At 42.5% G+C, this 16,157-nt stretch overlaps 1 protein-coding gene across 5 annotated transcripts; it reads left to right on the forward strand.

The window, feature by feature from the left end:
- The first annotated feature begins 951 nt into the window (after window positions 1-951).
- On the forward strand, window positions 952-15,419 carry XRCC6 (X-ray repair cross complementing 6). 5 transcript variants are annotated; one of them, XM_033161410.1, is made up of 14 exons: window positions 952-1,074; window positions 3,661-3,679; window positions 4,088-4,181; window positions 5,383-5,495; window positions 7,216-7,354; window positions 7,935-8,189; window positions 8,886-9,069; window positions 9,323-9,509; window positions 10,781-10,949; window positions 11,851-12,012; window positions 13,296-13,425; window positions 13,555-13,655; window positions 14,734-14,847; window positions 15,059-15,419. In XM_033161410.1, exons 3-14 carry the CDS (start codon window positions 4,103-4,105, stop codon window positions 15,259-15,261), a joined length of 1,836 nt encoding a protein of 611 aa, XP_033017301.1. In that variant the 5' UTR covers window positions 952-1,074; window positions 3,661-3,679; window positions 4,088-4,102; the 3' UTR covers window positions 15,262-15,419. The 5 variants fall into 5 exon arrangements, with proteins under 5 accessions (XP_033017301.1, XP_033017306.1, XP_033017305.1 ...); XM_033161415.1 differs by having other exon boundaries at window positions 15,062-15,419; XM_033161411.1 differs by having other exon boundaries at window positions 1,033-1,074; window positions 3,658-3,679.
- Window positions 15,420-16,157: the final 738 nt, after the last annotated feature.

Genomic DNA, 16,157 nt, shown 5'->3' on the forward strand with positions numbered 1-16,157 from the left:
ATAGAAATAGGAAAGATGAGAGTAACAAATTCCATTGTCTGATCATGGATATTCCTGGTTCCTTTAGGCTTTTTTCCCTTCCCCAGGCGTACAGCCCACGGAAAACAATGAATAAGTGTAGGATTTCACGTACAAGCAAAAAACAGGGGTTCATGTTCTTCCTCATTTATTTCGTATTACGATGTGTGGTGTTGTTGCTTTTTAGAGTTGTTAATTGCCAAGTAGGCCGTTACATTTCATGTTGCATATTGGAAGGGCCCGGTGGGTCTGGGACAGTGGTTTGTGGCCCTTCGCTGCTTGCTATTCTTCCTTTTTTACCAAAAAATATACCCCAGCTTTTCACCATCTAGGTCTCCAAGCGGCTTAAGTTAAAGCAATATACAACGGAAAAATTTAAAAACATAAACCTTCAGGATTATTGCAAGTAAGAGAGCGGATTTTAGAAGGGTTAGTTTTCCATTCATTCATTCAAGCTACAGGAAGAGTAAATTTTGCCCTTTCAGCTCAAATTCGGCGCTCAAGTTGTACGTAGAAGCCTTTTACGCTGCAAGCGTGGCGTTTTAAAATGTTTTAAAACTTTTAGGCTGCAATCCGTTGCACACTTACCCGCGAGTAGGTCCCACTGAACTCAATAGGACTTAACTGTGGATAGATAGGAATAGGATCCCACTGCTAAGAGACATGTTTGAAAGGGCGGGAAACTCGCCTTTGCTGCTACAGTACTTTTGGTTTTGTGGGTGGTTCGCTGCTTCCCTATCTCAGCTAAGCGAAACTGCCCGAGACAATCATTTTATTTTATTTTCAATGGCTATATATGCACTTTTAAGTGGGGGGGAAGGGAGAACAAGCTGTAAGGGAGCCCGAAGTTGAGAAGCCAATGTGAATCTCTTTTTTTTAAAGTCTATGGTGAGTATTGATCGCGGGGTTAAGGCGGGCGAGTTTGGGATAAGGCGCAGCCTGCTTTCCCATCCCCATTGGACAACTGTGCTGTTAGGGGCGGGGGTTAGGCGTGACTGACGGATTCCGGAACTAGGAAGGTGTCGGGGAGGAAAAGAGGCGCTCGGGGAAACTCAGGTAAATGCAGTTTTCGCGCCTGCTGGTTGCTGCTGTGGTGCAGCCTTTCCATGTCTGAGCCGCCCCCGAGCTGGTGCACTTAGTGGCGGTGGGTTGGGAACGCACTGCTTAAATTGCGGGAGCTAAGGAAGCTCCTTATTCTCTGATTTCTGCCTACAGTAGGGCCCCAGGTCTTGTTCTCTCACACACGTGCATATTGTCATGTGTTTGGGGATGCCAGACTTCCCTAAATCAGTGTTTTTCAACCTTTTTGGGGCAAAGGCACACTTATTTCATGAAAAAAATCACGAGGCACACCACCATTAGAAAATGTTAAATAATTTAACTCTGTGCCTATATTGACTATATATCAAGTAATTCTCTTGAATAGGAATCAAATAAACACAAAGAAAGTATTTTATAATTCTTGGACTTAAGAGCAGGGGTCCCCAAACTAAGACCCGGGGGTCGGATGTGGCCCAATCACCTTCTAAATGCTGCCCGCGGATGGTCCAGGAATCAGCGTGTTTTTACAGAATTGGAACCTGTCCTTTTATTTAAAATGCATCTCTGGGTTATTTGTGGGACATAGGAATTTGTTCATATTTTTTCAAAATATAGTCCAGCCCCAAGTAAGGTCTGAGGGACTCTAGTCTTGTACCTGAGTGACTTTTTGTGACAAAGACATGAGTGGAGAAGCTCCTGAACATCCTGACATGATATAATTAACTGCCATGCCACACTTGAGAGCCCAGCCAATGTGGTGTTTCCCTTTTTTGTGATGATCTTGTGCTTTGGGAAGTTCAAAGAGGTTGAACCAGCAAGTGCAAAATAAATGCAAAAGGAAACCTACACATCCTAATTATTCATCATTTATTAGCAAAGTGCTCTCACCCAGCTGAAAGGAGCCAGGCTTGTTATTTCCTCCAAACAGCAAAAGAATTCTTAATTTATGTAGGTTGGAGATGACTACTCTTTGGGAAACATTTCCCTTGAGAGGTTATAGATGCGGTTTTGCATCCGATTTGGTACTCTATCTCTCCCCCCCCCCCGGCCTCCGCCTCGCGTGCGCCATTTCCAAGCCCCCACCCACGCCCACCGCCGGCTCCCTCCTCCTCATCTCCGGCCCGCTCTTTCCACCCCCTCCCACTTCTAAGATGCGCGCACCTACATTGGCCTCGGAACCCCACTCGCGACAAGGGGCGCGCGGCGCGCAGCGCGCAGGACCCCTTCAGGGCCACGCCAACAGCCGAGGAGGCGGGGAACTCCGGCAGGCCGGAGGGCGCTGACGATTGGCCGGCGGGAGGGCGAAGGAGGGAGGGAGGCGCTTTTGAGGCGGCCGGCCCGGCTGCCGCGTCCAGGGCCGTGCAATGCAGTGCAGTGTAGCCTCGGCGCTGCTGGGGCAAGGCGGGCGTCTCTTTTCGGCTCTCTGTACAAACGCGCGGGCTGACCCTGATTGGCTGAAGGAAGGCAACAACAACGGCCGGGACGTTTTTCCCACGGCACACCAGGCAACATCTCGCGGCACACTAGTGTGCCGCGGAACAGTGGTTGAAAAACACTGCCCTAAATTCCTGGATCCAGTAGGTGTCAGATTTTAATCAAGCCTCCTGAACTCCTGGATATAAAACAAGGGTTTATATAGAAGCCAGGCCAGCTTCCTCAGGAGGAAATTGCCTGGGTGACGGGCTGTTAAGAGAACAAAGGAAAGGTGATGAGCCATTAAGAAAGCAATGGAGAGTAGGCTCTGTGCCAGAGGCCAAATGGGTGGGGGCGCTTCCTCCAGCTCTCAGTGAGCTAGAATGGCAAAAGCCAGAGTTGGGAGTTGGCTGTGTTGTGACCTAGACTAGAGGGAAAAAAAGGTTGCAGGCTGGAAAAGGAAGGGAGAAAGCCATTGCTGATTTGTGCTAGAAACCAAGGATATACCGGTAGCTATGGGAGAAACAATAACCTCTGGGGGTGTTAATGCAGTGGACCCCTCCATTGTAGGCTCTGGTTATACAGTGGTACCTTGGTTCCCAAACGGCTTGGCTCCCAAACAAATCGGGTCCTGAATGTCGCAAACCTGGAAGTAAGTGTTCCGGTTTGCGAACTTTTTTTTGGAAGCTGAATGTCTGTTTCGGCTGTTGGCATTGTTTCTGGGGCCAATCAGCCAAACAGAAGCTGTGCCTTGGTTTGCGAACATTTTGGAAGTCAAACGGATTTCCAGAACCGATTGAGTTTGGGAACCAAGGTACCACTGTATATATGTGTAAATAAACCATATATCATAAAGACACCACATCTCCGCTGTGCCTCATTTCCAAAAGGAAACATTAACCCTGGGCATAGCATCTGAAACCACTGGGATCTCGCCCTGCTTGGAGATTGGAGTGGTGTGCAACAATATGTTTCTCCTGAGTCCCCCTCCTTGCAACTGTCATTGTATTTAACAATGTGAAGAGTCTAAAACTGGCATAAAATAATAGTTCTGATTTTTCACACGTGTCTGATTTATTTTTCAACATATGCCAGTTTCTTACCATGCCACTGTAAAGATTAACGTGCTGGTTAAATGAATACAACAGAGCTTACTTGAATTTTCTTCCTTTTCTCTCTCTATGGCAGACCACTTATTTACTGATAGGTAAGTGACTTTTTTCAAGCTTTAAATTACCTCCCTGCAGTAGTGCTGTATGTAGTGTTGTATTTTAACTGTAAATTTGACACAGATGTAATCATATTCCATTCGTAGCTCATTTTATTCCATGTGTCACGGGAAAGGTTATAACATGAGCTGCTGTTGAGAGAGCCATTGTGATACAAGATGGGGTTTGGGGATGCCAGACAGGGCCAAAGTGTGGGAGATACATGAACAGCCCGAGGACATTCTTGTGTTTGCTGAAAAGCAGCTGTGTAAGACTGCCAGCTTGAAAAAAGCAACAGCATTCTTCTTCTCCCACCTACTGTTTATCCTTTCAAAGTCATAGTTTTAGGGGATGCCTGGAAGAACATTTAATATAGTATATCCACCTTCTTTGTTCATTCTCCGTAGCACAACGTGAAAGCCATGGCAGACTGGCTATCATACTACAAAAATGAGGAAGGTGAAGAAGAGGAGGAACAAAATGAAGATGTTGAAACAATTGGTAAGAATTGGTCTAAAGCAGTGGTTCCCAACCTTTTTTTTTGGCCATGCCCCACCTAAGCATCTCTAAAATCCTGATCCCCGTGAAATATACAGGTGAAACTCGAAAGATTAGAATATTGTGGAAAGGTTCATTTCTTTCAGTAATTCAACTTAAAAGGTGAAACTAATATATGAGATAGACTCATGACATGCAAAACGAGATATGTCAAGCCTTTATTTGTTATAATTGTGATGATTATGGCGTACAGCTGATGAGAACCCCAAATTAACAATTTCAGCTTTGGGGTTTTCATCAGCTGTACGCCATAATCATCACAATTCTAACAAATAAAGGCTTGACATATCTTGCTTTGTATGTCATGAGTCTATCTCATATATTAAACTCCAGTAGCTAATGAAAACAATTGCTTACATAAATGGACTTTTCCACGATATTCTAATTTTTTGAGTTTCACCTGTAATTCTTATTATTTAAAAAGTGAATTCCTATTCACGTGGAGGCAGCCTAAAAGGCCATTCACTGTTAATAACTCATTCTCGAATTGCCCTCCTTAAAAATCAAATTGCCCCCTTGTGGGGCGTGTGTTGGGAACCACGGGCCTAAAGGCTTGTGTGGGCTAATTATTTATTATAGAGGAGTTGAAGCTATTTTAGCTTGCAGCTAATCTAGCACATCAATGGTGAAAATATATGGGAATCAGTACAGCTGAGCCAGTAGTTTAACTGGCATTTGTATATGTGAAACACTGGCATACTTACAATATTTTGCTACTCTTGATTACTGGTGCAGGATGCTAAGAAACCCGGGTTGCTTTTGCTTTTTTAAGAAGGCAAGTGCTTAGCCCTTGTGAGTACAGAGCTTGAGAACACATCAGTCTGCAAAAGGCTGATGTCACTTTATGTGCTCTTAGAGTGGGCTGCTTTATGCAGTTTCTTGGTAAGACAAACACACTGACCACTGCAATACCAGTGAAAGGCGTGATGAGCCGTGGTGCAGGCAGCCTATTGAGAAAAAGCAGTTGTCTCTTAGCCCATCATGGCTATACAAATGCATACCCTTTCTTGTACATAAGACCAAGTTTAATTGTGCATAGTCTAAAGAATGTGTGAGTTGTAATAAGGCAACATAGTGAGATACAAGAATTGAGTGAAAGGAGAATGATTTGCATACAGGGTTTGACATTTTTTTTTCTCCGTAGGAGAATATAAATATGCAGGTCGGGATACCTTGGTTTTCTTAGTGGATGCCTCAAAAGCCATGTTTGATTCCTATGATAATGGTGATTTGACTCCTTTTGATATGACAATCCAGGTAAGATGACCCTTCAGAAATTTAATACAGTCATACCTCGGGTTACAGACGCTTCAGGTTGCGCATTTTCGGGTTGTGCACCGTGCTGAACCCGGAAGTACCGGAACAGGTTACTTCCGGGTTTTGGCACTCACGCTTGTGCAGAAACGCTAAATCACGCTTTATGCATGTGCAGAAACGCTGAATTGCGACCCGCATGTGCACAGATGTGGTGCTGCGGGTTGCGAACGCATCTCCCGCACGGATCACGTTTGCAACCCAAGCGTCCACTGTATTACATATTGTGTGTTTTGAAAGTTCCTTAAATGTGTTGTTTGTAGTATAACCTGATAGAACTGGCTGTCAGTTGTGTTTTATGTTTTGCCAGTTGCCATATTATTCCATTTTCCTTAGGATAATGAACGGCATTTTATGCAGAGAGAACAAAGTAATGCTGAGTTCTACTTTTCTGTTAAATTCTTTTCAGTTTATAGAAATTTAGATGAAAGTTGTGTTCTTAAAATTAAAAACCAAATATGGGAGCAGAGCAACATTCTCTGGAAATGGTTGTCTTCTGTCTTCATCTATGGGAGAGTTTAAACTCTTGAAAAGCAGGCAATTGCATTGTCCCTGTGCTGTGCTACAATAAAAAATACATACTTTAGTCTAAGTATAGTTCCTGAGTTCTGTCTGTTGTGGGCACTTTCCTGAGTGCTGTTCAGCACAATTTTACACAGTTTTGAAAACCCCTCTCCATCCCTGAGTTTGTAAAAGGAACACTTCTAGAAGCTGCTGATTCTCTCCTTTCCTACTGCCTTTGCCAGTTTATTATATGTTCTAAATGTTAGTTGCTGCTGTGTTCACCAAAACCCCCAACAATTCTGGTGGTAGTGGCAAAAGGGGAAAAAATAAATAAAGTAGAATAGTTCTAGGATGAGCAGAGAGAATTCAAACTGCCCAGCCTAGTGCTCTGATGGAGGATGCAAACCCCCCACTCCCCATGAATCAGAATGATTATATCAACAGTGCAGAGGGAATTATACCCCACCTTTTAGCTGATCTGCAGGGGTCAGCTGAGGTGTGGACTGTGAGTGTGCAGTTGTGAGAGTGTGGATAGTGACACCCACTACTGGTAAGCAGCTCTCTGGAGGGCTGACTGTGGGTGAATGCAGCCCTCAGGCCCAAACAGTTTAACCATCCCTGCTTAAAAAATGGATGGACCTTGGTTCTGCAAAAATGTGAGACAATTTTTTTTAAAAGAAATGAAATCTTGCATGTATTTGTTCAGGAGTAAGGCCCACTTGTGTCCAGTTGCTTTGCTTCCATGTAAGTGTGTGTAGGATTGCAGTCCAGCACAATTCTGAGAATACCAACAAGATAGAATGGAGCAGAAGGCCATTGATCAGTGGTGGTACACATGCTTTGCATCTAAAAAGGCCACAGCTAAATTTATGGCATCTCCCGGAAGTGCTGGGAAAGACTCTGCTATGAAACTCTGGAGAGTCACTACCAGTCAATGGAGACAGGACTGAGCTAGATGGGCCAATTCAGTGTTGAACATCTTCTAGATTCTCTCATCTATAAATGTCCTGTAGAGGTAGGGGGTAAATGTCTTAAAGCACTGTGGCAGTCTTGGAAGTATTTCTAGACGTTTTCACACCATCTTTGATGTATAAATGCTGTTTTCTTCAGTGGTCCTTTTCTTCTCTTTTCTGATCCCACTTGAACTTTTTTTTACCAGTGCATTAAGAATGTCTACACAAACAAGATCATCAGCCATGACCGGGACCTTCTTGGTGTTGTGTTTTATGGTACTGAGCAACATAAGAATTCTGTGGATTTTAAACACATTTATGTTCTTCAGGATTTGGACAATCCAGGTAATTATATAATAATATGAGGTATTTGTTATGGCATTAGGTTCTGCAGGTAGCTGCATAGGAAATCTCATATCCCAGAAACTACAGCTTAGTCCAGTTTCAAAAAAATGTATATAGTTTTAATGATTACAAAGTTTAACTCCAGATTTAATTAAAACCATCATCAACATGGGTAACCAAATGTGATTCAGCCATCCACTTAGGTATGGCTGTTTCTTCCAAAATACTCAAAACGTTTTTTGTGGATAAGGTCTATCACCAAATGTTGAAGTTAGTTACTTCGTTCATCTCTGATGCTCCTCAAGCTTCACCTAGCCAAACTTGCAATTTCAGGCCTGTTCCAGTTTTGAGCCAAGTTTCATTAGCAACTAAGAAAAGGCAGTAGTCCTTGTTGCACACAGAGAACTGCTACACTGAACACTTGATCTCTTTTCATAAGTTGAACGAGAAACATCGTAGACAAACTACTGAAAGATTTGCAAATTCTGGCATATCATGGCTTAAAAGAGTAGTGCTCTTTTGTTTGTGTTTTGTAGGACAACATTGAACTGAAGTCATTCATTTTATGTTCTTTTTTTAGGGGCAAAACGAGTGTTAGATCTGGCCAAGTACACTGGAGAGCAAGGGAGAGCGCTCTTCCACAAATCCTTTGGCCATAGTGCTGACTACTCACTAGGTGAGGCATTCTGGGTTTGCTCTAATCTCTTCAGTGATGTCCGCCTCAAGATGAGTCACAAAAGGATCATGCTGTTCACCAATGAAGATAACCCTCACGGTCAAGACAGCACGAATGCCAAATTTGCTAGGACCAAAGCCGCTGACCTCCGAGAGACAGGTCAGTACTTCAAACTGAAATGGTGCTGCCTCTTAGCGGACTAAACTGTGTTTGCCAAACTGGTTCCCAATGCTATTTGTTATAAGTAGTCTTAGGGCACAATCATTTATTACATTGTGTGGTTCTGCCCCACCCTCCTGTATTCTTACAACTCTGTGAGTTAGGTTAGTCTGACTCCAAGAGATAGTGACTAGGCCTAGGTCACCCACTTGAAAGCTTTATGGATGAGTGGGTATTTGAACTTGCTTGTGCACTCAACTTTTTAAAAAGCTGTTTAGCATATAGTGCAGAAGGTGATTGGTGGCTGAATTTGAAAGCAGGCTAATGGAGAACATTGGTGTGCATTGACACTTGCTAGTATGAACTCCATACTCTTTGCTTCATGCCACGGGTGCCAAGTATGCGGAGCTGTGGGGACCAAGGCCCCCCCATCCCAAATCGGAGGGACGCCCCCCCATATTTCTTTGGTGGCCGACATTATGCACACACACCACAGAGTACAATGATGTCACGTGCATGGCACACTGATGTTACGCAGCCAGGGACCCCTCAATCAAGGCGGCACGCATGCTTCGTGCTCCTTCCCTGACCCCTGTGCTTCGTTTTGGGATTGTTTAAGCTCTTTTGCAAAATGAAAACCTGTAAAATTCTAGGAAATTGGTAATCTATATTGCTCCAATTCTGTTTTGACTCCAGGTATCTACCTTGACTTAATGCACCTGAAGAAGCCTGGGGGATTTGATATCTCCTTGTTCTACAGGGATATAATTAATACAGCAGAAGATGAGGACTTGGGAATCCACTTTGATGAGTCTGGAAAGCTAGAAGACCTCATGAAGAAGGTACGAGCAAAAGAGACCAGGAAGCGAGCTTTAGCCAGGTGTGTATTGAGAAAAAAATTAAATTCTCCTCCTTTTGTGGGGTAGTGGTCAAGAGAGATTTTGGAGAAAATACTTCCTCTCAATAAATGCCAGTCACTTAACAGTTATGTTAAAGTACATAATGCTAAGTTCTGGAAAGTTTCCTTTGTGATGTTTTGGGATGAGAATCTTTTCATATGCTTTTAAAAGTAGAAACTGAAAGACAGTACAGAATCTAGAAGGCTTAAATCTGTATTTGTTGATTCTTGGCAGGCTGAATTTGTATCTGGGAAAAGATGTGGCTCTTTCTGTTGGCATTTTCAACTTAGTGCAGAAAGCTGTCAAGCAGCCACCAGTGAGACTTTACAGAGAAACCAATGAGCCAGTGAAAACAAAAACTCGAACCTTTAACCGACAGACGGGTAGTTTGCTTCTCCCAAGTGACACCAAGAAGGCTCAGGTAAGGTACTTTGAGAATTATTTACGCAGTCTCCTCTCCCTCATTTCCCATTGGCAGAATTTGCAAGCCCATTTTAAAAAATGGAAGAAACAACCCAGACACATCATAGCACCTGCTGCGATTAGCAAGCCCTAACAACCTGACTCTGTGTTCCATTGTGACACATAAGGTCGCTTTAATATTTATATACCAAAGATTATATATGTACTGATTTTTCTTCCCTTTCCCCAACAGACTTCTGGGTTGGGGTACGAAAGTAGAGGAAGAATTTTATAAGTAATTATTTGCAAATAATTGGGCCCTATTGTGTCAAACACTGGCAGTTGTTTTAAGCATTTTCTCTAATTTTCCATTTTCTTCAAGCATAAATTTTTGTCTTTTTGCAGTTAGTTCTCACTAATTTCCAAGGTCTTTAAAGGATAGTCAACTAGTTGTTTGTTTGTTTGTTTGTTTGTTTGTTTGTTTTTAACGGAAGGAGCATGCAAATAAATGACCTCTACAAGGAATAAAGCTGAGGCTATATGTTGCAAAAACATTTTTGGCAAGGTTCATATGAATGGTTTTGCTGCATGACCAGTTTCGTTTATATTGTGGTTCTAGTTCCAAGGACCTCAGAGGTCCTGTGCATCTTGGACAACCTCTGGCTCTCCTCTTGAGCTTGGAACTGTGTAGGAGAATTAGAGATTGTCCCCAGACCGCTGCTTTTTGAAAGTGATCTAAGCCTGAGGCTCCCTCAAGTTGAAAATCAGCTGGGAGAATGTTGGGGGTCAAAATTTTGTCTGACTACCAAAGCCAGCCTAAATTTGTGGACCCCTGGAACAGCTATTCCCACCCTGAGGTGCAAAGAGAGGGAAACCACTGCAAGTGGGAGCTTTTGAAATACGAGTGACTAACCTGTGGTCCTCCAAATGTTGTTTGAGTGCATCTCCCATCAGCCCCAGCCACCATGGCCAGGAGTCAGGAAGGATGGGGGTTGTAGCAGTTCAGCAACACCTGGAGATCAAGAGGTTAGCCATCCTTGATTTACAGTATAGATAAAAACAGGAGTAGCTGTCTGATAAAATTACTCTTAGTGAGTGAGACAAGAATGATTTCACCCAGAGGCTTGCCATAGATCTTTTTGCTGGCTTTTTACAGTGTAACTTCAGATTTGCTAAACTCTATAGGCATGATTATGTTTCCACTAACACTAGACCTATATTTTACTTCACTTGTGCCCAAGGCTTGTTATTTTTCTAGCTACTTTTCTTCCTCCTGCTCCCTTTTTGTAGATCTATGGGAACCGTCAGATTGTGCTGGAGAAAGAGGAGACGGAAGAAGCAAAAAGGTTTGATCCACAAGGCTTGTATCTGATTGGCTTCAAGCCCCTGGTAATGTTGAAACAACACCATCATGTCAGGCCTGCCCAGTTCATCTATCCCGAAGAGTCTTTGATTAGTGGTAAGCATAAGGCAGCAGGTGAGGTTGGGGAAAATTATATCGAGCAACAATACCATCAATACCGGTGCTCCCCAGGGGTGTGTGCTTTCCCCACTGCTTTTCTCTCTATACACAGATCAGGATTTCAAACATGAAAATGAGGGATGATGATATGAGGTCGACTTTCTGGACCCATAGCAGTCAGGATACAGAACAGGATTAGGCTCAGTGCCATTAGCATATTGATAAGGTTGCATTCCAAAGTACCAAACATTATCTATACAGTATGTTAAAAGCACTCAGGATGAAACCTTGTGGCTGCACAGGTTAAATCCCATGGAGCAGGACAACAGTCATCTAACAGCAAGTAGCTTGGTCGACTCCCAACATCCACCCTGGCATCTTATGGAGGAGGGTGGATAAGAAATAAAATACATCATTATATTTATTTGATTTGTTGCCCTTCACCACAAGGTCCCAGGGTGGGTTACAGCGATTTAAAAGTGCAATATTAAAATGATTTCAAAACAAAAACCATAAAAATAATAGGGTGGGAAAAGAGGTGTGTCTTCAGCATGTAATGGAAACTACATTATGAAGGTGCCAGGCACACCTCTGGGGAGGGAATTCCAAAACTTAAAAGAGGTTGCCATGGAGATTGCCCTCTCTCGGGCTTCTGCCCCCCCCCCCCCGACTAAACTTTTGAGCTGCTGATTATTGCTACCTTCTAGAAAAGAAGCACATTTACAAAAAAACCCCCAGAAACTATACCTTTCTGTCTCAAAACCATGGTAACCAGCCACACACACAGAGATATAGTTCCATATAGTCCTCTGCAGAAGCTTGATGTGGTTATTTCAGATGTGTTTTGAGCCACCAGAGTTGTTTCATTAAAATAACAAGCATGGATTTTTGCTTTTAGGAAGCACCACACTATTTAATGCCCTGCTGACAAAGTGCCTGGAGAAAGGGGTGATGGCCATATGCAGGTACACACCCCGTCGGAACACTCCTCCTCGGTTTATAGCCCTGGTTCCTCAGGAAGAAGAGTTGGATGAGCAGAATGTGCAGGTGGCCCCCTCAGGTAACTGGAGTTGTTGGCATTTCTGTCTTACAGATGGCTAGTGTAGTGTTGCTCTACCCCTCTCAGAAGTTTTTTCTGCCATCTAATTAAAGGAGCGGAGGTTTATACTTTTATGAGCAGCATGGGGTGGCTATAGATTTATCTCCCATCTTGTAGAATATTAGCATTACTTTTTATGCACTGGTGCCTTATATAGTTTCTGGTGTATGGTCTGGATTACTTTGGCTGCTTCTGATGAATTCATTAAGGGTATCTCATCTCCTACAGATAGGTAATCAATAATACACAAGATAATTTTGGGGTTCATTTCAATATCCCACTGTTTAATTGCATCAGGTTAGTTCCTCCAGACTTAACAAGACTGTACCCAGAGATGCCTTAGTGAGAATATTTCTGCTTCTGTAAGGTAATACAAATACCACCAATTTCTACACTCAGTGCAGACAGTCCTGCCTGTCACCCAATACCACCCTATTCTGGAAGTTACTCTTAACTCTCAAGAACAGATTTTTAGGCCAGGCAAAGATCCTAGCCATCCTCCAGTCTTTCCTTTCCCCAAACGCCTTCAAAGTCTCCATGTTTTGTGTGTGGGATCGTGGCTCTGTCTGTTTCACCTTGCAAACTTCCATAAGCTATATTTTAGAAGCTGTTGAGATCTTCTTCCTAGCCTATGTGATGTTTCTCAGAACAGGAATTTCTCTCTTCTAGCTGAGATAATGGCATCTCTATCATGAGATACTGTTATTTGTGGACTAGTTTTAGAGCAAAACCAGAATGCAGACCAGAAATGTTTATCAATAACGGTAAAAAAATAATCCTTAATTGCCTGTGGGGTGAAATACATTTTACTCTTTGATTAAGTATTACATCATGATAAAGTAAAATGTACTTCATTAGATATTTCCTGGCTTATTGCTCTCACTATGGGTATTTAAGGATGCCTTATTCTGAGTTGTTTTTAATACAATAAATTTAGACATGCTGTAGCTTTTTTCTGGTCTGCCTCTGTTAATGTCTTTTGCATATTGTGTCCTTATTCTGACAAATTATTATGTTGTCTTCAAAACGTTCCCATTCACTGACACTCAAAACAACTAGTTCATAATTGGTAGTTTTAGTTAGTAATCAAGCATTCACATGTTGATTTCAATCTAAGTGGCAACCCTAATGATAATGTGAGTTCAGATCTATAAATCATTTGTCAAAGATCTGAGCATTTGGGGATAGGGAGTGTTTTCAAGTATCTTATTTCTCTCATTTATTTATTTGTTCCCTCTATTTAGGATTTCATCTAATTTTCCTACCTTATGCGGACGACAAACGGAAAGTTGACTTTACAGAGAAGCTCCCAGCTAATCAAGAACAAGTAGGCAAAATGAAGGAAATAGTCCAGAAGCTTCGGTTCAAGTACAGGTGGGTAGAGATGGGAGGAAGGTAGGATTAATGCCCATGTGTCCAGAAAACAGTTCTTGGACAACCCAGTGGCACTGTCTCTGTTTCTAGATAGTGGCTCATTGATACTTTAACCTGGGATTTTAACAGGAGTGAGAGCTTTGAGAATCCGGTTTTACAGCAGCACTATATGAACCTGGAGGCCTTGGCCCTGGACTTACTAGAACCTGAAAAAGCTGAAGATCTGACAGGTAATTCTAATTTAGTGAGTGTAGTTTGACATTTTTTTTCCTGTTGCAGTCCTTGGAATTTCCCACAAGCCACGAACTGTTTAATCCAATGGTATGTTTGAATCTTATTTTTGACCACCTGAAATAATCAGGATCTCATAAAAAGGGCCTTAGATCTCCTGTTTTCTTGAGGTTTTAGAAGCAGTGGAGCTCAGTTGGTAGAGCATGAGACTCTTAATCTCAGGGCCATGAGTTTGAGCCCCACATTGAGCAAAAGATTCCTGCATTGCAGGGGGTTGGACTAGATCTTGAAAGACCTACATTGGCTCCCAGTACATTTCCGAGCACAATTCAAAGTGTTGGTGCTGACCTTTAAAGCCCTAAACAGCCTCGGTCCAGTATACCTGAAGGAGCGTCTCCACCCCCATTGTTCTGCCCGGATACTGAGGTCCAGGGCCGAGGACCTTCTGGCAGCTCCCTCGCTGCGAGAAGCCAAGTTACAGGGAACCAGGCAGAGGGCCTTCTCGGTAGTGGCACCTGACCTGTGGAACACCCTCCCACCAGATGTCAAAGAGAAAAACAACTACCAGACTTTTAGAAGACACCTGAAAGCAGCCCTGTTTAGGGAAGCTTTTAATGTTTAATAGATTATTGTATTTTAACATTCTGTTGGAAGCCGCCCAGAGTGGCTGGGGAAACCCAGCCAGATGGGCGGGGTATAAATAACAAATTATTATTATTAATTATAGGTGATCCTTGTGGTCCCTTCCAACTCCATTCTGTGATCTATGGTTCCTTCCTTATCAGTGCAAGCACCATTTTTGCTACCGGACCTGATCATTAGTTCATGAAGACTGAAGCAAAAATTAAGGAGCTATTCACTTTCCAGTATTTTCTAGTTTTTTGCTTCCCCATTTCATTGTGGCTCACTTTTGTATTAAATAATGCCGTTTTCCAAATTAAAATGGTTTTTTATTTGTATTTCTCATTTCAGTTATGCTTTTAAACTATCTACCTTAAAGCTCAGTGTTTTGTATATATTTGAGTATTTTTGCTGTTCCGAGGTGTGGTATGCAGACATTTTCTCCATATTCTACAGTGCCCAAGGTTGAGGTGATGGATTGCAGACTGGGTAATCTTGCAGAAGAGTTCAAACAACTAGTTTACCCACCAGGCTATGATCCGGATGGGAAAACCACAAAGCGTAAACAAGGTAATATTGCAACAGAACCCAAAGAGAGAGGTAGTTACATCCTCCAAGTTCATTTTCTGCTCAATCACACCAGATTGTGGTTGGATTATCATGGGCTAGGTAGGAGTCTATCTTGTACTTTTGCAGGATATTTTGTAATGGCTGTATAAGATATATTTTATTCTTAACAAGATATTGGAAACACACAATTAATCCAAAAATCTCTTTCCAGCAGGGGATGGTACCGTACAACCAGAAAAGAAAGCAAAGATCGAAATCTCTGAAGAAGACCTGAGGAATCATGTTCAAAAAGGCACTTTGGGTAAACTGACTGTGCCAGTTTTAAAGGAAGTGTGTAGGAATTACAAGCTGACAGCAGGAACAAAGAAGCAAGAACTCTTAGATGCTGTGACTGAATATTTCAGTGGGCACTGAGAGTTCTATGCTCAGTCTCCTCCCTAAGATTTTGACAAGGAAAAAGGGTGCAGCATCTTTATAGCCACAGATCAAAGGGAGCAGGGATTTATTTTTTCTTGAGAGGTTAAGACTCTGTAATAATGAGGATTTATTAATGGGAAAATGCTTCATTTTCCCTACCTCTAGACTTAACAAAAACTGGCCTTAATAAATGAGCTTCTTTTGTATATCTGTCCTTGTCTTTCTTCTTCTTTTTCTTTTGCTGTTTCATAAACATAGTGAGCACAGTTGCTTGCATTCATGCAGAACTTGATACTGCACATTCAGTGGAAAAGTGTCCGCTGCACAAATTTTATGGGATTACCGGTAGTTTCAGTTGTTGTGGCCCAAGGAGGCTGACATGATGCTTAGAAAGGTCTAGCTGACCATGCATGTCCCTCAGCCCTTCCCTTTATGGCAATTATCATCATTATGATCATTAATAATAATAATAAACCTTTATTGTCACTACACCACTTGTGTGCAGTGAAATTAAACGAGCCCCCTCCCCACTATATACTCAGTCTTGTTCACAATCTTGTCGGAAGTCAATTGCACCACTATTTTTTTTCCATTCAGCAGCCCAACAGCCCATGGATATAAACCGTTCTTTAACCTGTTGGTGTGGCTGACTACTCTCTCTCTCTATATATATTCTACTTTCCACTCTGTACTCATCTACCAGTGGCACATGGATCTCAGCCCAGAAGGGAATGCAGCCCTGGAGCTGAAAAAGGTTCCCCATCCCCGGTCTGTTTGAAGCTGATGGGGACTGTTTTCATGAAGAAGAATTTATCCAGGTCACTATCACCTGATGAATTATTTCTTCCCTCTTGCAGAAGTTGCAAACATTGATAGCTTATATTCATAAGAAC

This window comes from Lacerta agilis, chromosome 10 (genome assembly GCF_009819535.1).
Source record: "Lacerta agilis isolate rLacAgi1 chromosome 10, rLacAgi1.pri, whole genome shotgun sequence".
Lineage (NCBI taxonomy): Eukaryota > Metazoa > Chordata > Lepidosauria > Squamata > Lacertidae > Lacerta > Lacerta agilis.

Coding starts and splice junctions, on each gene's coding strand:
- XRCC6 (XM_033161410.1), top strand. CDS start 4,103: ATGGCAGACTGGCTATCATACTACAAAAATGAGGAAGGTGAAGAAGAG. Junction 5,496..7,215: donor CTTTTGATATGACAATCCAG/GTAAGATGACCC, acceptor TTTTTTTACCAG/TGCATTAAGAATGTCTACAC. Junction 9,510..10,780: donor GTGACACCAAGAAGGCTCAG/GTAAGGTACTTT, acceptor CCCTTTTTGTAG/ATCTATGGGAACCGTCAGAT.